Below are 20,443 nucleotides of genomic sequence, written 5' to 3'. Positions count from 1 at the left end.
TCAGCGCAGTGTGCTGGCCTTGGTGGCCTTGGAGGGTGAACCAACGGCAAAAAGGAAGACCTTTCTCTCTGTCTCTCTCACTGTCCACTCCGCCTATCCAAAAAAAAAAAAAAAAAAAAAAGAGAGAGAGAGAGAGAGAGAAAGAACTTCCATCTGCTGGTTTAATCCCCAGATGGCTGCAGGATGAAGCCAGCAGCCAGGAACTTCACCTGATTCTGCCACGTGGGTAGCAGGACCTCTAACACTTGGGCCATGCCCTCTGCTTTTCCCAGTCCATTAGCAGAGATTTGGATGGGAAGTGGAATTGAGCCAGTGCCTTTATGGAATGCTGGCATCACAGGTGGTGACCTTACCCAATACACTGTAATACCAGCCCCAGAATATGTGAATAATCTTTATTTACTATTTTAAATAGATGTTTAGGTCATTTCTTCCTTGATTATTTTATTACATAATTGCATTAGTTAGGAATTGCCCAGTAATACTCTCTTTTTTAAAAAAAGATTTATTTATAGGGGCTGGCGCCGTGGCTCACTTGGCTGATCTTCTGCCTGCGGCGCCGGAATCCCATATGGGCCCTGAGTTCTAGTCCTAGTTGCTCCTCTTCCAGTCCAACTCTCTGCTGTGGCCCGGGAAGGCAGTGGAGGATGGCCCAAGTGCTTGGGCCCTGCACTCGCATGGGAGACCAGGAGAAGCACCTGGCTCCTGGTTTCAGATCGGTGCAGTGCTCCAGCTGTGGCGGCCATTTGGGGGTTAAACCAATGGAAGGAAGACCTTTCTCTCTGTCTCTCCCTCTTACTGTCTGTAACTCTACCTGTCAAATAAATGAATAATCTTTTAAAAAAAAAAGATTTATTTATTTACTTGAAAGAGTTACACAGGGAGAGATGGAGAGGCAGAGTGCGGGGTTGGGCGGGGGGGGAGTGTGTGTCTTCCATCCGCTGGTTCACTCTGCAGTTGGCTGCAACAGCTAGAGCTGCACCAATCGGAATCTGGGATCCAGGAGTTTCTTCTGTCTCCTATGTGGATGCCAGGACCCAAGGACTTGAGCCATTTTCTGTTGCTTCCCCAGGCCACAGCAGAGAGCTGGATAGGAAGTGGAGCATCTGGGACTTGAGCGGGCACCCATATGGGATGCCAGCACTGCAGGTGGCGGTTTTACCTGCTGTGCCACAGCACCACCTTCCTGTAATATTCTCTTAAAATAGTGGTTTAAACAAATTAGGGATTCTTTCTCTCACATGACAAGTCTGTAGATGTGCCGTCTAGTTGTGATGTAAGGGCTTTCAAGATGCCGTCAGAGACCAAGATTCCATTTTCTTTCTACTTCATCACGGTTAATGTGTACTTGCCTTGTGGTTGTAGTGTGGCCTATCTCTAGTGACTTCAGTTTATATATCATTGATCAGACATGTGTCAACTGCGTATAACCAGATAATTCTGAAAACTACTTTTCCCATTAGTCTTACTTACGAAGCATAGAAATGAACCCACATTTTCTATATTTTAGGTGAGCCTGTTAAATGCAGGTTTTTTCAGTTGGGCACATCGATGCCCTGAGACAGATTGTACTTGAAAAAAAAATCAAAAAACAAAGAATATTAGGAGATATTTTGTAAGAATTCAATGACTTTTGCTATCATATATAAATAGCAACAGGTTTCTAGCTGTTTTTCTGAATCCTCTGAGGACAATTAAAAAATAATGGAAAGCTCTAACTTTAATCAAGAGTTCATTGAAAATGCAACCTTCTAATATTTACAGTAAGTATTATTTTTAAATTAAAAAAACTTTAAAAAGAATACTTCATGTGAGATATACCCTCTTAAATGTTTAACTGTACTATACATTGTTGTTGACGATATGTACAATGTGGTACAACAGGTTTCTTCTCTAGAGCTTATTCTGATTGCTTGACTGACACTTATTGCCCATTGATTGGTAATTCTCAATGTTTCCTCCCCTATCCTCCAGCCCTGGTAACCAACATTCTGTTATTTAATTCTATGAATTTGATTATTTTAGATACTCTTTAAGTGGAATTGTGGAAGTGTTTGTCTTTGTGGGACTTGTTTATTTCACTTAGCGTAATATCCTTAAGATTACCCATATTGTTGCACATTGCAGAATTTTCTTCTTTTTTAAGGCTGGACAGCATTGTATTATACACACACAGATAGACCATTTTCTCTATGCATTCATCTGTTGATGGACATTAAAGTTATTTCTGTATCTTGTCTGCAGTAAACATGAGAATGCTAGTATCTCTCTGAGGTCCTGATTTAATTCTTTGGGTAAATAAGCATGCTAGATCACATGGTAGTTCTACTTTAATGAGGAATTGCCATGCTGTTTTCTGTAACAGTTAAACCATTTTGCATTCCCGTCAGCAGTGTGCAAAGGTCCAGTTTCTTTTTTTTTTTTTTTTTTTTTTTGACAGGCAGAGTGGACAGTGAGAGAGAGAGAGACAGAGAGAAAGGTCTTCCTTTGCCATTGGTTCACTCTCCAATGGCCGCCGCGCCCAGCGCACTGTGGCCAGTGCACCGCGCTGATCCGAAGGCAGGAGCCAGGTACTTATCCTGGTCTCCCATGCTGGGTGCAGGGCCCAAGCACTTGGGCCATCCTCCACTGCACTCCCTGGCCACATCAGAGAGCTGGCCTGGAAGGGGGGCAACCGGGACAGAATCCGGCGCCCCGACTGGGACTAGAACCCGGTGTGCCGGCGCTGCAAGGCGGAGGATTAGCCCAGTGAGCCGTGGCACTGGCAAAGGTCCAGTTTCTCCACATCCTTACTAACACTTGTTTTGTTTTTTGATAGCCAGCCTGACAAGTGTGAGATATTTTGATTTGCAGTTCTCTGATACTAATATTGAAAATTACTGTTGTTTATTTGTGTGTCTTTGGATAAATGTCTGTTTTACTCACCTGATACTTTTAAAATCTGGTTATTATTTTTTTGCTGTAGTGTTGTAGGAGTTTGTTGCATATTTTTGGGATTAACCCCATATTGGATATGTAGCTCACACCTGTTTTCTTATGTTCCATAGCTTGTTTGCTCTCCTTCTTAGCAGTTTCCTTTAATGTATAAAACTGTTTTCATTTGAGGTAGTCCCACTTCTCTGTTTCTGTTTTCTGTGTTTTTGATATTATGTTTGTGAGATCATTGCCAAAACCAGTTTCATGAAACTTTTGTCCTATTTCTTCTTTTAGGAGTTTTATAGTGTCAAGTCTTATATTTAAGTCTTTAATCCATGTTGAGTTGATTTTTGATATGGTGTAAGGGTCCACTTTCATTCTTTTACATGTGGATATTCAGTTTCCTTACCTTTGATTAAAGAGATTCTCTCCCCCTACTCCATTGTCTATTTTATTTGAAAGTTGGAGTTACAGAGAGTGAAAGAGAGAGAGAGAGAGATCTTCCATCTGCTGGTTCACTCCTGAAATGGCTGCACTGGCCAGGGTTGGGCCAGGCTCAAGCCAGGAGCCAGGGGCCAGAAATTTCATCCTAGTCTCCCACATGAGTACCAGGGGCCCAAGTACTCGGGCTGTCTTCCACTGTTTTCCCAGGCACATTAGATGGGAGCTGGATCAGAAGTGGAGCAATCAGGACTGGAACTGGCACCCATATGGGATGCCAGTACTGCAGATGGTGACTTTTGCCGCTACGCCACAGCCCTGGCCCCTACACTGTGTGTTCTTAGCATCCTTGTTGAAAGTCAGTTGACCATATATGTGTGAATTCAGTTCTGGGCTCTTTGTTCTGTTCCATTGGTCTTTATGTGTGTCTTTATGTCAGTACCATAATGTTTTGAGTACAGTAGCTTTGTGATGTATTTTGAAATTGAGAAGTGCAAATATTAATTTGTACTTTCCAAGGGTTGGTTTGGATATTTGTGGTCTTTTGTGGGCCTGTAAAAATTTTAAGAGGTTTTTCTATTTTTGTAAAAATGACCCTGGGATTTTGATGAACAGTGCATGGAATCTGTAGATCTCAAATAAATCTTTTTTCCAATAAAAAAAGATACAAATTGCCTCATTTGTGGATGCCTCTTTTGCACAGTAGTAATAGTCAGAATTATTCTTGTATGGATTACATTTACTGTTGCCCTGAAAAAATATTGCATATGTATAAGACTTGGTTAAGAATGTTCATATGACTGGCAAGCACTGTGACATAGTGTATCAGACTGCTGCTTGGGACCCTCACATCCTGTATTGGAGTGCCTGGGTTAGATTTCTGCCTCTGATCAGCTTCCTGCTAATGTAGACCATTGGGGACAGTGATGATGGTTGAAGTATTTGGTTTCTTGCCACCGATCTGGGAGACCTGGATGGAGTTCCTGGCTTCTGGCTTTGGCCGGACCCAGCTGTGGCTTTTGAGCCATTTGGGGAGTGAACCAGAGGATGGAAGGTGTCTCTCCCTCTCTCCCCCCTTCCCTCCCTTCTCTCTCTCTCTCTCTCCCCCTCTCCCTCTCCCTCTTCTCTCTCCCACCTTATCATCCCTCCCTGTCTCCCTCTCTCCTTCTTAATTGCTTTGCCTTTCAAATAATAAATAAATAAATAAACTTAAAGAAAAAAGAGTGTTCCTTTCAATATCAGTGGTAATAGTAAAAGCCTGGAAGTGGCTTTAGTATTCATAAATAAGGGGAAGTGTCTGATAAGCCATGCTGTTTTCATACAGTAAAATACTGTGTAGTTTTTTTTAATAAACATATTTTTAAAGATTTATTTATTTGAAAAGCAAAGATAGAGAGAGAGAGAGAGATCTTCTACCCTCTGATTCACTTCCCAAATGGCCACAACAGCCAGGACAGGGCCATGCCAAAGCCAGGAGCCAGGAGCTTCAGCTGGGTCTCCCAGCATGGGTACAGGGGCCCAACTACTTGGGCCCTTTTCTGCTTCTTTTCTAGGCTCATTATCAGGGAGCTGGATCCTAAGCAGAGCAGCCAGGACTCCAACCAGTGTCCAAATGGGATGCAAGCACCACAGGCTTAACTGCCATAGTGCTGGCCCCCTGCTGTGTGGTTTTTAAAAGGAAGTTGTCTGTAATAGTGTTAGACCTACAAGACTTTGTAAATTGAAGAAAATGAAGTTACAAAACAGAATGTACAACATGGAATTAAAACTCTTTAAGTAGAATATAACAATTTTTTGGTAAATATATATTTGAAGAGTCATGGATTTTAAATTCTGAAAATTTGTTAATGCTATGGTTATTGTTCAGGGTTCTCGGTGCTCTTCTGATGCTAACATGCTTGGAGAGATGATGTTTGGCTCAGTAGCAATGAGCTACAAAGGGTCTACCTTAAAAATTCATCAGATCCGGTAAGTTTTCTGATTTTTTTAAAAAATGAAGCTATTTGTGGATATTCAGGGTTTTGGTTTTGTTTTGTTTTGTTTTTTGAAGAGGAGACAATTTCAAGTGATCTTCACCCAGTTTGAACAAGTCATATACTCAGTTTTCGATGTTCTCTAGTTTTAATTCTACTTTATGGCTCTTGTGTCTGTGCTCTGAAGTTTCTGTGACTTACGCTTTTTCATTTATAATAAATCTCAAAAGGTCACTGAGTTGTAGTTTTGATCTGTGTGTAACCTTCTCTTTTTCTTCATAGTTCCCCTCCACAGCTGATGCTCAGTAAGGTTTTTACTGCTCGCACTGGCAGCAGTATCTGTGGAAGTCTCAATACGTAAGTGCTTATGGATGGTGGGGGAACAGACTATTTTAAGATTGCTAAGTACAAAAATAAACTGCTTTCAGGATTGTAGCACAGATTTAGCTTTTCTGCCCTGCCTTAAGTTTGAAAGTTTAGAGAGGCAAGAGTGCATCCTCATTTGAGTTTAGTTGTAAAATAGGAGATGTGGTTTCTTTAATTTGCTGGAAGATATATCTATAATGAAAATGTTGACTGTTTCCATCTTAGTTTAACATTGCCAATTTTTAGTTTCATAGTTCTGTGCTCAGTATCTGTGGGGATATTCTCTTCAATTTTCAGCTTCTCTGCACAGTTAGCCCTGAAGACAGAAACAGTGTAGATCAGCCATATGGGTATTACACATAATACTTAGTGTAATGGCCACAGTGGTATTACATGTTGTTAATGCCAGAGTTTGAATAGCAAGACTGAAATAAGTGCAGACGTGTATCAGGATCATGAAGCCTGTGCCACAGTCTAACACATGAAGTACGAGAGTTTGGATTAGGTGGTAGTAGACCCCAAAGATGGATTCTGCAGTTGGCATGTTAGAAGTGGATTCACTAGCTAGTCAGCTGTCCCCATCAGAGGGATAACCCGAGTTCTCCAGAAGCAAGAGGCGGCAAGGAGACTGCTTGAGACAAGATAAATTCTTTTGAGTCCCCGCTAATTGTTAGTGCCTTAGAAAGAACTTCTGTTCTGAGGAGCTTTGCTAGCTAAATTTCTAATACCTGTAACTCTTTTCTTTTAGGAAGAAAACAAAGGAGGATATGTTCTTTAATTATTGTGGATACTAGGGAGCCAGTGTCTGTTCTGGCACAGCAGGCTAAGCTGCTGCTTGAGATGCCAGCATCCCATGTGGGAGTGATGGTTGAGCCCTGGCTGTGTTGATTTTCATCTTAGTTCACTGCTAATGTGCCTGGGAGGGCACTGGAGGATGGCCCAAGTACTTGAGCCCCTGCCACGCACATGGGAGACCAGGATGAAATTCCTGGCTCCTGGTTCTTGACTTTCACCTGGCCCAGACCTTGCTCTTGCAGCCATTTCGGGAGTGAACCAGCAGATGGGAGACTTCTGTCAGCTTCCTCTCTCTCTGTTACTCTTAAAAAAAAACTGCAGACACTTAAAATATCTTGATGATAAAAATACTGATTTTTAAAAGTTTTACAAAAGCAGAAACTAAAGACCCTGATTGGCATCTCCTTTTTCAGCTTTTTCATCTGTTTCTTCATCTTTTCTAAGACTTTTTTTTCCCTCAAGATTATTTATTTGAAAGGCAGAGTCACAGAGAGAAAGGGAAAGACAGAGAGAAAAAGAGGTCTTCCATCTGCTGGCTCACTCCCCAAATGGTTGCAAGAGCAAGATCTGCTCCAAATCAGAGCCAGGAACCAGGAGTCAGGCACTCTATCCTGGTCTCCCCCATGGGTGGCAGGGGCCCGTTCTCTGCTTTCCCAGGCGCAGTAGCTTGAAGCTGGATTGAAAACGGAGGAATCAGGACTTGAACTGGCACTTACATGGAATGCTGCCATTGCATGCTGTGGCTCAAAAATGAGAGGGCCAAAGCTGGGAGCTGGAAATTCAGTCTTGGTCTCCCATGTGGGTAGCATGAACTCACTGACTTGAGCCATCACTTCCCTATAGGCCATTTTTAACATGTGGTCTAAAGGTAGTTCTTAGATATTTGGATGATAATGATGGTAAACATGCCCCCCCCCCCCTATATATTTAAAAAATATTTTCAGGTCCAAAATACAAGGGAAAGCTTTGATTGTAGTTTAACTCATGGTTAGCAACTTTTTTTTTTTTATCTGTAAAGGGCAAGATAATAAATATTTTTGACTTTATGACCCAATGGTCTATTAAGAGTTCCTCAACCCTGCCACTGTAGCATTAAAGCAACAAAAAACAATATATTACATGAATGGAAATGGCTGTGTTCCAGTAATTTTTTTTCACTCAGAGATAGCAGATTGATAATTTGCCAAGCCCTGATTTAAATGCTTAGTTATCATTAATAATTGTTATCATTAATTGTTTGTAGTACTAATACAGCAATGTAAAACTTAAGTGTTTTGCACTTAAAATTTCATTGAGTTGTACAAAGGATTGCCATTGAAAACATAAAATGAATGTAGAATTTTTTTTTCCCTCTCCGTAGGCTGCAAGACAGTCTTGAATTCATCAATCAGGACAATAATACATTAAAGGCTGATAATAACACAGTTATTAATGGACTACTAGGAAATATAGGTAAATAGTACTTTGACTTTTATAAGTTTAAAAATGTTAACAGTTTAGTAAGTTTTGAAGTTATTTCATAATGATGTACATCTGGTGGTATGAGACCAAAGAATTTCAAATGCTATAAGTGGAAAAGGCATTCAAATTGAAAGTATGTATAATAGTTGCATTAGTTGGAAAACATTTTTCATATATTAGGACGTAATACTTTGTATCTGAAAAAATGCTAAAGATACGTCTAATTTGTCTGGGTGGTTTTTTGGTACTTTTTTTAAAAAAAGATTTATTTATTTTACTTGAAAGGCAGAGTTACAGAAAGTGAGGGGGAGAGAGAGAGCGCTTCCACCCGCTAATTCACTCCCCAAATGACCACAATGGCTAGGCCGAAGCCAGAAGCTTTTTCTGAGTCTCCCACATGGGTGAAGGAGCCCATGCGTTTGGGCCATCCTTTGCTGCTCTCCCTGGATTGGAAGTGGAGCATCCAGGAATTAAACTGGTGCCCACGTGGGCTGTGCTGATGTTGCAGGTGGCAGCTTAGCCTGGTATGCCATGGTGCCGGCCCTGGTTTTGTTTTTAAATTTGTTGTATCTTTAAAAGGTACTGTCATTGATATGAAAAGCCCCTTACTGGCATTCTTTAAATATTTCTAAAGAAAACTCATAATATACCATCTTTCTCTCTTCCCTAAAAATAAAAGTCATTTTAAGTGGTACTCATTTTTTAACCAGTAATTCAGATGAACAATTATGAAAATTTGGTGTTTCTTAAAAGATTTTCTAGAATGTCACCTTATTTAATAATTTGGTGAGCTGATTAGTGTTATTTGAGTTCAACATTTTTAATTGAAAAACTGTTTCTAGAATTTCTTTCCTTTGTCTAGAAAACTGGACAAAATTGCTGCTAACCATATTTGCAGTGCATGAATAGATGTAGTAGTTCAAGGGATGGACAGCAGTTAGGATAGTATGAATATTTCTCTCATTCCTTGTTTAGTAAGAAATTTTATTTTTATGAAGATTTATTCATTCATTCATTCATTCAAAATCCAGTCACAGAGAGAGGAGTAGAGGCAGCTGGTTCACTCCCCAAATGGCCAGAATGGCCAGGGGTGGTCCACACCGAAGCCGAGAACCAGGAATCTGGGTCTCCCACATGGGTGCAGGGTCCCAAGTACTTGGGCCATCTTCTGCTGCTTTCCCAGGTGCATCAGCAGGGAGCTACATCAGAAGTAGAGCAGCTGGGACCCAAACCATTGCCCATATGGGATGCTGGCATTGTAGGTGGCAGGTTAACCCACTATACCACCACACCAGCCCTAAGAACTTCTCTTTATAATTAATTTTAATAAATATTTATTAGTTGTATGTATTAATAGGAAACAGTTTTTCTTCTGACTTGAACAGTATAATATTCCAGTTATTTTATATAATTGATGTTTATTCAAATGAGCAACCATTTATTAAGCACCTAATGTGGGTTGGTCTTTGTGTTAGGCACATACTTAACATGTGTGTTTTATAGAAAAATAGAAGTTCCATCTTAACTCGCTTGATTAATTCATTGATTTTAGTAGAGTGAAAATATGACAAAGAAGTAACTGAATCATATTTCTTTATAATTTGACACTTTAAGCTTCACAGAGCCTATTAAAAGCTGTTCATTTTAATAATACAAATCTATTATCACTTATAAATTATACTGCAGAGCAGTGATGGGGAACTTTTTTTCTGCCAATGGTCATTTATATATTTATAACATTTATTCTTGGGCCTTACGGAATTATCAACTGTAAAATTAGCCTGCTGTAGATTTATTGCATTTTCTGTCCTGACTGTAGTTCCTTTGGCAGGACCAGACAAAATGATTATGTGAACCTTATGCAGCCTGTGGGCTGGATGTTCCCCATCCCTGCTATAGAGACCAAACATAATCACCCTTTTGATATAGTAGAAAGATAATCGGTTTACATTTGAGTTTAAATAATGAGCATTTACTTGCACACTCTTAAGAGTGAATCAAGGGTATTTGAAACCCCGTTCTTTAACTTTTCAGTTATGCAGTCATTGAGTATTGTAGAGTACCTGTAGTAGTCCATGTGCTCTGCTGGCCCTAAATATTCAGAGGTGACTCATATGCAGTTTTGCCTCAGTGGGTTTATAGTTAGAGCGAGTCAGAAAAATAACAGAAGACTTGCATTACTGTATTTTTACTACAGTTAATATTTCCTGTGTGCTTACTGTAGTATAGTGTAGTAAATTCTTTTTTTTTAATTATATGCTTATTTTTTTTAAAGATTTATTTTATTTATTTGAAAGAGTTACAGAGAGGTAGAGACAGAGAGAGAGGTCTTCCATCTGCTGGTTCACTCCCCAGATGGCCGCAATGGCTGGAGCTGCACCAATCCAAAGCCAGGAGCCAGGAGCTTCTTCCAGGTTTCCCATGTAGGTGCAGGGGCCCACGGACTTGGGCCATCTTCTACTGCTTTCCCAGGCCATAGAAGAGAGCTGGATTGGAAGAGGAGCAGCCTGGACTAGAACCACTGGCCATATGGGATCCTGGCACTTCATGCCAGGGCATTAACCCACTGCACCACAGCGCTGGCCCCATGTAGTAAATTCTTTAATGGAGTTAAAAGGAAGGTGTGATGAAAATGAGGAGAAGCACCTATTTTAGTCCTAGAGAGTGTTCCTTGAGGACATGATGCCTAAGCTTGAAGGATTACATAGACCTGGTAGAAGGACATCACAGATTGTGAAGAGAATGTGAATAAATTAATGCGGATGGCACACAGAGTAGGAGTAAAAGAAATGAAAAGAAATGAAGAATTAATTGAGCAAGAGTGAGATCACAAGGGACACTGTAAGTTACACTCAGGAATTTGAATTTGTGCTTTGTGCAGTTGGGTTCCTGTGCTGATGTGCTAGTTTGGGTTCTCCACCTCTTACTTTTTGTTTTTTTCCCCACCTGTTTTATTTTTTTTAAAACACATAACAGTACAGTATTAAATATGCAAGGATTTTGTTAGAGGAAATGACTGAAAGAAAATGAGGAGGGAGCTGGGAAGGGCTGGGAGATGAGTAGAACCCTAAGTGGAAGAGAGAAGGATAAAGGTGGGTGAAACTGGCTCAGCTTGCTCTCTAGTCAAAGGAAAGTTTCTCAAGTCCGTTGGAAAGTCTTTGAGTCAAAGTTGGCTGTCGGAAGTTTCCCGTGTCTCCCCAAAATGGACCTGCCTTATTACTTACTGTGTTTGTTTAGTCATCAGCCAGAGAAGTGTATGAGCTATGTATGAGCTGTGAGCTATGTGGCCTTGCACAAATGTGTCAGTGGTTTCCTGAACATGATGGCATGAGTTCTTAGTTAAAAAAATCAAAAAGCTCCTTGAGAGTGGAGATGTTCTAGGTGCATTCTAAGGCTGCCAGAGAGTAGTTTTCAGAATATCATCAGATCAGATTTGTTTCTGCTAAAGAATATTCTGACTGCAGTAGGAATGATTAAAGTAAGAAAGCGAGAATGAGAAAAGATCCATATTAGAAGACTGCTTATGGTAGTTCAAATGACATATAATGGTGGCCTAGAGTAAGGATGTGTTAGTGAGGATAGAGAATTGTTAAGAGATTCATTAAGAAATAGTGAACTGGAGTAAGTAATCAGATAGGGGAGGTAAGAGAAGAGGAATCAAGGATGGTACTTTGCTATTTGGTTGTATAATTGCATGGAGACTGGTGCTATTCACTGACGATCAGAATAGAATTTAGAATTATGACTTGAGGTTTAGGCATGGTGAATTGGAAGTGTTGGTGGTATATTCAAGTGAAGGTATTCATTATAGGTGTATTTTTATAAAAGCTCTTGTAACTTAAAAACTCATGAAGTAGTTTTCTCACTTGCATAAAGTCGAAAAGGTTGATCCTTATTGATGAATAGTTTTTCTCCTGTCTTTTCTTTGGGTTCTGCCATCTTAGCATGTGGTATCTAAGGTTGTGCTCCGCTGCATCAAACCAATAGAATGAGATCGCATCTGAGAAAAGGCATGTCCCCTTCATAACCACATCAGCCTGAAAGTGACATAGGTCACTTTTGTTCATATTCCCTTGGTGAGAAGTAATCACACCTACCTTAGGGGATTTAAGAAACACAGTCCTGTTTCCCAGAAACTACTTCATATTATTGAAGGGGCAGCGCAACACTTTGTTGGAAAGTTGGCTTCATCTGCCATGGATTTCAGAATCATTAGTGCACACATGGTAATTGAAAGCATAGGAATAGATGAGATGAGCTGGGAAATGTAAAGAATGAAAAGTAAAGATTGTTGAAGATGGAGCCCTGAGAGTACAGATTCATAGAAGGGCTAGGAGAAGAAAATCACACATAGACTAACAAGAACTGTAAAGTGTTTATAGGAACAGGGAGGGGGACGATTTACAGTGTATGTACAGTAGTCTCTCCTTTATCCATGGGCGTAAGCCTCTCAGTGAATGCCTGAAATGATAGATTATTACAGAACCCTATAGGAACATCGTTTCTTCCAGTATGTACATACCCATGATAAATTTTTTTTTGACAGGCAGAGTTAGACAGTGAGAGAGAGAGAGAGAAAGGTCTTCCTTCCGTTGGTTCACCCCCCAAATGGCTGTTATGGCCTGAGCGCTGCGCCGATCCGAAACCAGGAGCCAGGTTCTTCCTCCTGGTCTCCCATGTGGGTGCAGGGCCCAAGCACCTGGGCCATCCTCCACTACACTCCCTGGCCACAGCAGAGAGCTGGACTGGAAGAGGAGCAACCGGGGCAGAATCTCGCGCCCCAACCGGGACTAGAACTCAGGGTGCCGGCGCTGCAGGTGGAGGACTAGCCTAGTGAGCCGTGGCGCCGGCCATGATGAAGTTTTGGTTTCTGAATTAGGCACGGTAAGGGATTAACAACAATAGGTAATAATGAACAGCATAGAGTATACTGTAATAGAAGTTCTGTGAATGTGGCTGCCTCTCTCAAAATAGCTTATTGTACTGTACTTGCCCTGCTTGTTGATCATGGGTAATGGAGACCTTTGAAGTAGATAATGGGGACTGCTGTAATTAACATTCAATACTGTTGTAGGGTAATAAAAAATAGTATGAGCTTCATTAAACAAAAAGTTTTCCTGTGGCCTAGGTTAGCAGTTTCACTAGGGGTAGTAGAAGGCAGAACTGAGAAGAGACTCAGGTTAATCTTTTTTCAAAGATGCAAGCAGTTTACAAACTTTTTGGTTTCAGGACCCCTTTCTACACTTGGAAATTATTAAAGACTGCAGACAACTTTGCTTATGTGGGTTATAATTATTTATGTATACATATTGTACAAGCTGAACATCCCTAATCCAAACATTCCAAATCCAAAATATTCCAAAATCTAAAATTGTGTTATTTTTGACATGACACCATGGGTGGAAAATTTGAACATTATAAAATATTGTTTTATGTACAAGAGCATTAGAAGAATTATTGCATAAAATTATGTTTATGCCATGTGTATAAGGTATATATGAAAAAGGAATTGAAAATAATTTAACATGGAGATTGTGTTTGGACTTGGATACCATCTTCAAGGTGTCTCATGTGCATAACACATAATCTAGACAACCTGCATCCCATATTGGAGTGACTGAGTTCGATGTGAATTAGGAATTAAAACTGGGGGCTGGCATTATGGCATAGCAGGTTAAGCCTCCACCTGCTATGCCAGATTCCCATGTGGGTGCTGGTTCAAGTCCTGACTGTTTCAATTCTGATTCAGCTCTCTGCTGATTTGTCTGGAAAAGCAGCAGAAGATGGCCCAAGTCCTTGGGCCCCTTCATCTGTATGGGACACTTGGAAGAAGCTCTGGGTTCCTGGCTTTGGCCTGGCTCAGCCCTGGCCATTGCAGCTATTTGGGGAGTGAACCTGTAGATGCAAAATGCAAGATTCTCTCTCTCTCTCTTTCTCTCTCTTTAGTTCTGCCTTTTAAATAAATTTTTAAAAAGTCTTAAAAAAGAAAACCCTGAAAAAGATTTTAAAAAGGTTTATTTGGTAATTTTTAAAAAATACCCCTTTTATAACCCTTTTCATGTTAACATAAGTAATGTATTTTATGAAATAATTTTTTCAAGGCAAATAAAACTTAGAAGAGTAACATTGTTTTAGGTTTTTTTCCAAGTCTCTTTAATATTTGGCTTCATAGAAGACATCTGGATTCTCATATTTGCTCCAAGATTCAATCTTTTTCAATATGTTATTTTGGTTGAAATGTGTCAGGAAAATGCTGTCACAGATATGTAGTTGGAAAATGAGGACCTCACAGACCTGAAAGAAATCTTACGAATTGCCAGAGATCCTGAATTGTCAGATTAGCTATTTGGGAGAAAGAAGAGAATTGACTGTGTTTAAATGTTGATGAGAAAGGGAAGTTACAAGAAAGATGAGATTAAAGGTAGATGTGATAATTGGTAGAGGGAAGGTGTTTTTTTGTTTTTTTTTTTTGTTTTTTTTTTAAAGAAGAATGAGGATTTGGGATCCTATCATATAATTAGGTTTGGAAGAGAAGGAGGTACTTCAGAAGTTAAGTCACTAGCTCATCGTTAGTCCTGAATAACACTACCTGTTACTGCTTGGCTTAAGGAAGGAGGCCAGGATGAGTGAGAATTTAAGTTTAGAGGGAAAGTGATAGGAAAAGGAAGGTTCTCATCTGGTACACATGTATGCATGTGCATACTCTAGGAAACAAAGTTGTATGCTGGAAACAAGTGGGTAGGGAAAGAATTTAAGGAAGTGGCTAAGTTTTGAATTAACTAGAGGGAAAGTAAGCTTAAGGAGAAATCAAGAAAGAGTTGCTCATTGAGACATGGAAAGATTGTGGCAACTGCACTATAGTTATGTAAATTATTACAAAAAGATAATATCTAATTGCAGTTTGAAAAAAAAAATGTACCCCTTTAAACCAGAAGGCTCCCTATTCTCTTTTAGGTATGCCTCCTACATGGTTATTTAAACTCAATTGATTAAACATGACTAACAGGTAACCTGGTTGCTTGCTTCCAGGCCGTAATGCCATTTTTGGGTCTTCAGACTGCTTTTATCTTCTGTTGGTCAAGTGTGTGACAGCCACTTCTCCTGGATGCCAGGGAGTTTGACCCTGATGGGCTGTGCTGACATTCCTGCTTCTGTTCCTTTGTAGCTTATCACTAGCTTAGAAAAAATTGTCTTTATACTTATTTGTCAATAAGATTGTTTTTATGTATTTGCTCCCTGTTATATGCTGTATGCCAAGTGCATAGGTGGTTTTTTCCTTGCTGTAATTTTAGAAAATACTGTAATCTTAAAACTAACTTTTAAAAATAAGTTTATTTGGCAAATGCAAAATTATATAGACAGGTTACTGTGCTTTTTTTGAATATTTTATAGCATTGAACATTTACAATAATTTTACCTCATATAGTAGAAGCTTATTTCTGTTGTATACAGATTTGTTGATAAATAGACATGAAATTGTTATTTGACATATACCGTAACCAAAAGGGAACTATCTGTTTCAAAAAGGGAAGCCATCCTGAATTACTCAAGTTTCCATCCATATCTGTTGGTCTGTTCTTTTGCTCTCTTTTTCCTGACACAGTGTGGCTTCTCTAACAGCCCTCTTTCCTGTGTATTTTACGTTTTTGCCATGTAGGTCTTTCACAGTTCTGCAGCCCCAGGCGGGCATTCTCTGAGCAGGGTCCGCTCCGACTGATCAGGAGCGCCTCTTTCTTTGCAGGTTTGCCATGTGCTGTGTGGGTAGACTAGCTGGTGTGCCCCAGCGGCTAGAATCTGTAGTTCAACTGTGGAAACAAGAGAGTATATATAAGTGCAGTATGGGAGACTTTGGCTAAAAAAACATTGCTTGGGAAGTATAAAACTTACTTTTTTTTTCCTACTTAGTATGTTATTAAAGTTTCCAGAAACTGAGATATCAGTGAAATTAAATGTTTATGAAATTCCAGTTTCTCATGTCTCAGATGATTTTAACTCTAGAATCTTAAACCAAAATTTAATATGAATATTATTTCTTAAAATACCATGTGGAGTTTTTAATGTGACACTGTCTTGTTTCCATGGCTTGAGTAGCTTTTGTACCATATTTCACCAGTTGGAGAAATACCCTATTATTATTGTAAAATTTCTGATCTACACTATTCCATAAGAGCAATTTTTCTTGGAGCTAAGATTTAGATGAACAAGCACCATTATAACGCTCTATGAAAAGGCGTATATATTTTTTTATATCATTGCCTTGATTGTAGAGTAGGTCTTCCTGCTTGTAAATACAGTTTTCGGATGGTACTCCATGGTTTTACACATTTCACATAGAAATACCTAGCATTGTAACATTCTGGTAGAAATTATCAGAATATAAATAAATTTACTTGTAATTTTTCTGTTTGGTATCTATGTTGCCCTTCGCATTTTGATTAATGTTTACTTATAAATATTAGATATGAACAACACCTTTATTTTAAAAAATATAAAAAATAAGTAAAAGATATTAGCAATTTTGTTATCTAGAAATACCTTTAATTTTTAATTAAGATCACAGTATTCAAACATGTCTCAAAATTCATTTAAAAATTTTTACATTTATTATATTTCTGTCTAAAAATTGATACAAGCAGAGTCAGACAAATGAATCATGATGTACCCATTATGTAGACCCAGCAACCATCATTCATGCTGTTCTAAAGCTTGTGTTTTTCAAAATGTTAAATGATATTGTAAATATTATTTTGAATATGATTCTCAAATACAAATTTTGGTCACCCTTTTCATCTTTAGATATTGTTTCATAGGTTATTTTTGTACTATATGTGAATGCTTCAGATATCTCTCAAAGCTTGTTCAACTGAGTAATAGCTCATGGTGTTGGGCTGGTGTCATGCTGTTGGAAAAGAGGAATGCATTCAGATGAGCATGATTTGATTGGATGTTTTATGAAGGAGCAATGTCACTTGAATAGCAGTATATTTTATAACTTTCAGTTCTCTCTTGATTCACAGTTCACAGCAACCCAATGGACATGCCTGGAAGAGAGCTGAATGAGGACAGAGACAGTGGCATAGCACGCTCTGGTAATACCAGATTCATGAGTTAATATTTTTAATAAGTTCACTGTTTTTTTAATAAGTTAACTGGTTTCAATTTTATTGATCCTGCTTTCATTATCTAATTGTATGTATATAATTTGTTCATATTGTTAATAGCCTTACTAGAGAATTGCAGAAAGAGTAAAGGAAAGTCTCCTAAATTTAACATTTTTCATGTTTACTATTAAGTGTGCCTGATGGAATATGGCCAGAATGAATATATGGTGGCTTAGAATTAACCACTACTAGAGAAAAGTTTTATTTGAGAGACTATTTAGAAATCATAGAAGACACATTTTCTTCTATCTGTTTGCTAGTGATTAGGGTTTAAACTGTCAGATTTTTTGCCCAGAACAGCTTAGATATTTTGAACCAGTGCTATACATATTTCTTGCAAATACAGACTTTTCTAAAAATTTGTGTGCTAATAAACATTTGTTGAAACATGCTGAAGATGAAAAAAAAAAAAAAAGGGTAGAGCCCAGATTCTGCCCTTAAGGAAGGCAAAAGCAGAGTCTACCAGGAGAGGAGATGGGAAAATCATCATAGTTCATTGTGTGATGTGTTCTAGAGAAAGGGCACCTAATTTAGCCTGGTTAGAGGCAGGGTAACAGCAATGCTTTATACAGGGATGATACTTGAGTTTTGTCTTTTTTTTTTTTTTTTTTTTTTTTTTTGACAGAGTGGATAGTGAGAGAGAGACAGAGAGAAAGGTCTTCCTTTTTTTTGCCATTGGTTCACCCTCCAATGGCCGCCACGGCTGGCACGCTGCGGCCGGCGCACCACGCTGATCCGAAGGCAGGAGCCAGGTGCTTCTCCTGGTCTCCCTTGGGGTGCAGGGCCCAAGCACTTGGGCCATCCTCCACTGCCTTCCTGGGCCACAGCAGAGAGCTGGCCTGGAAGAGGGACAACTGGGAAAGAATCCGGTGCCCCGACCGGGACTAGAACCCAGTGTGCCGGCACCGCTAGGTAGAGGATTAGCCTATTGAGCCGCGGCGCTGGCCTGAGGTGTTTTTTTTTTTTTTTTTTTTTTTTTTTTTTTTTTTTTTAATCTTTTATTTAATGAATATAAATTTCCAAAGTACGACTCATGGGTTACAATGGCTTCCCCCCCCCATACCGTCCCTCCCACCCACAACCCTCCCCTTTTCCACTCCCTCTCCCCTTCCATTCACACCAAGATTCATTTTCAATTATCTTAATATACAGAAGATCAGCTTAGTATACCTTAAGTAAGGATTTCAACAGCTTGCTCCCACACAGAAACATAAAGTGAAAAATAATAGATGATTTTTTTTTTAAATGATGATGAAATCAGATCAGACCTATTGTCATGTTTAATCCCAGTGAGAGTCAAGTTGGGAATTGATAATTTCTTTTTTTTTTTTTTTTTTTTACAGAAGATCAGTTTAGTGTACATTAAGTAAAGATTTCAATCGTTTGCACCCCCATAGAAACACAAAGTGAAATATACTGTTTGAGTACTCGTTATAGCATTAAGCCTCAGTGTACAGCACATTAAGGACAGAGATCCTACATGAGGAGTAAGTGCACAGTGACTCCTGTTGTTGACTTTACAAATTGACACTCCTGTTTATGGCATCAGTAATCTCCCTATGCACCAGTCATGAGTTTCCAAGGCTATGGAAGCCCCTTGAGTTCTCCGACTCTTATCTTGTTTAGACACGGTCATAGTCAAAGTGGAGGTTCTCTCCTCCCTTCAGAGAAAGGCACCTCCCTCTTTGAAGACCTGTTCTTTCCACTGGGATCTCACTCACAGAGATCTTTTTGCCAGAGTGTCTTGGCTTTCCACGCCTGAAATACTCTCATGGGCTTTTCAGCCAGATCCGAGTGCCTTTAGGGCTGATTCTGAGGCCAGAGAGCTGGCCTGAGTTTTGTCTTAAGAAGTAAATAGGAGTTATCCGAAGAAAGGCATAGAAAAAAAGGCATTTTTTTTTTAGATAAAAGTATTTGTTGGGGCCCAGAGGTCAGTGTATATGAAAGGAGGAGTAATCATAGGTTTGAAATGCTGTTGGAAATGTAAAACTTACTTCTCTGTAGTTATCCCCATGTGTTGTTGCATTATATGGCTCTGTTGTCCAGATTGCTTTTGATTTAGTTTTAGTAGAAATGAAAGTCAAATCTTACCACATATTGTAATCCCTGGGTGTGTATCATAATAACATGGAGAAGTTTCCCAAAATTTTTTCAGATGCCTAAACTCTGCTTCCAGAAACCCTGATTTAACTTAGAGAAGTGCATGGGCATCTTTTTTTTAGAAACATCAAAATGAAAAACTCAACACCTGAATCTCAGGGACAGCTAGGATTGAGAACCACTACTTTTATAGGAAGAGTTTGCATTTTTCAAATGATGTCATCCTTTTTTTATTTTTTTAAAGATTTATTTATTTATTTTAAAAATCAGAGAGAAAGAGGTTGAGATTGATCATCTGTCTGGTGGTTCACTGCTAGTTGGCTGCAACAGCCAGTGCCAGGCCAGGCCAGAGCCAGGAGTGGGTGGCAGGGGCTCAAACACTTGGGCTACCCTCAGCTGCTTGTCCCAGGCCATAAGCTGGGAGCTGGATAGGAAGTGGCCCAGGCAGGACACTAACTGCTGCCCATGGCTTTAGCCATTACAACATAATGCTAGCTCCCTCATCCTTATTTTCTAATTGAGTTTGTTATTTTTGTTTTTAAGAATCTAGAGTCAAGCCTGTTGGTTCTGTGTAACCTACAGATTTACTCTATATTCTCTGCTGTAGCAGGATTTTTTTTAATGATTTTTAAATTGATAGATAAAATTGTATTTATTATATGCGTACGTGATGTCTTGAAGCACTTACATACTGTGAAATGATTGAATTAGCTAATTGACGTATGCATTGCCTCACATACCTACATCTACTCTTGTAGCATTCCTCAAAAATACAGTATATCACAGTTTCTTGTAGTCAACATGCTGTTGGGTAGATCTCTTGAACTTAATGCAAGGAATAAGTGATGGGAATTTAGATGTCATTTTATTCAAGATTTAAGAAGTGACACATTCATTTCTCTATACTTCTTTTTTTCCAACTGTAAGTTGAAGGACGAGGCTAAACTGATCTGTAATGCTGTTTCAGGTCATTAAATTCACATATACCTTTTAAGTTAATTGTGTTTTCTTTTTAAAATAGAGTTTACTTAATATAGAAAATATTAAAATGTATTTTTTCTAAATATAGAGTAGCATTTTATTTTTCATTGAATTTATTCCCAGATTAGTTGTACATACCCAACTTTACTACCGAGTTTTACAATGCTAATTGATGAAATGTGGGCTTTTCAGAAAGATAGCTTAGAATGTATCCATCAGTGGTCCACATGGTTGCAGAGCACAGAAAGC

The 20,443-nt window shown here is 39.1% G+C and overlaps 1 protein-coding gene across 2 annotated transcripts in view; it reads left to right on the top strand.

Annotated features, from left to right (window-relative positions):
* FNIP1 (folliculin interacting protein 1) overlaps positions 1-20,443 on the top strand; it is a 131,456-nt gene that overhangs the window by 69,951 nt on the left and 41,062 nt on the right. Inside the window, exons 4-8 of one of the 2 annotated variants that reach the window (XM_008254985.5) lie at positions 5,225-5,325; positions 5,613-5,687; positions 7,852-7,943; positions 15,610-15,693; positions 16,970-17,041. In XM_008254985.5, coding sequence (XP_008253207.3) covers positions 5,225-5,325; positions 5,613-5,687; positions 7,852-7,943; positions 15,610-15,693; positions 16,970-17,041 — 424 coding nt within the window. The remainder of the gene's footprint in view (positions 1-5,224; positions 5,326-5,612; positions 5,688-7,851; positions 7,944-15,609; positions 15,694-16,969; positions 17,042-20,443) is intronic. The other variant, XM_008254986.5, reaches the window with a different exon arrangement.

The sequence above is a fragment of the Oryctolagus cuniculus genome, chromosome 6, assembly GCF_051225735.1.
Source record: "Oryctolagus cuniculus isolate XC-2025 breed Fujian yellow rabbit chromosome 6, ASM5122573v1, whole genome shotgun sequence".
Taxonomy (NCBI): domain Eukaryota; kingdom Metazoa; phylum Chordata; class Mammalia; order Lagomorpha; family Leporidae; genus Oryctolagus; species Oryctolagus cuniculus.
This window is presented reverse-complemented; position numbering and strand designations above follow the sequence as displayed.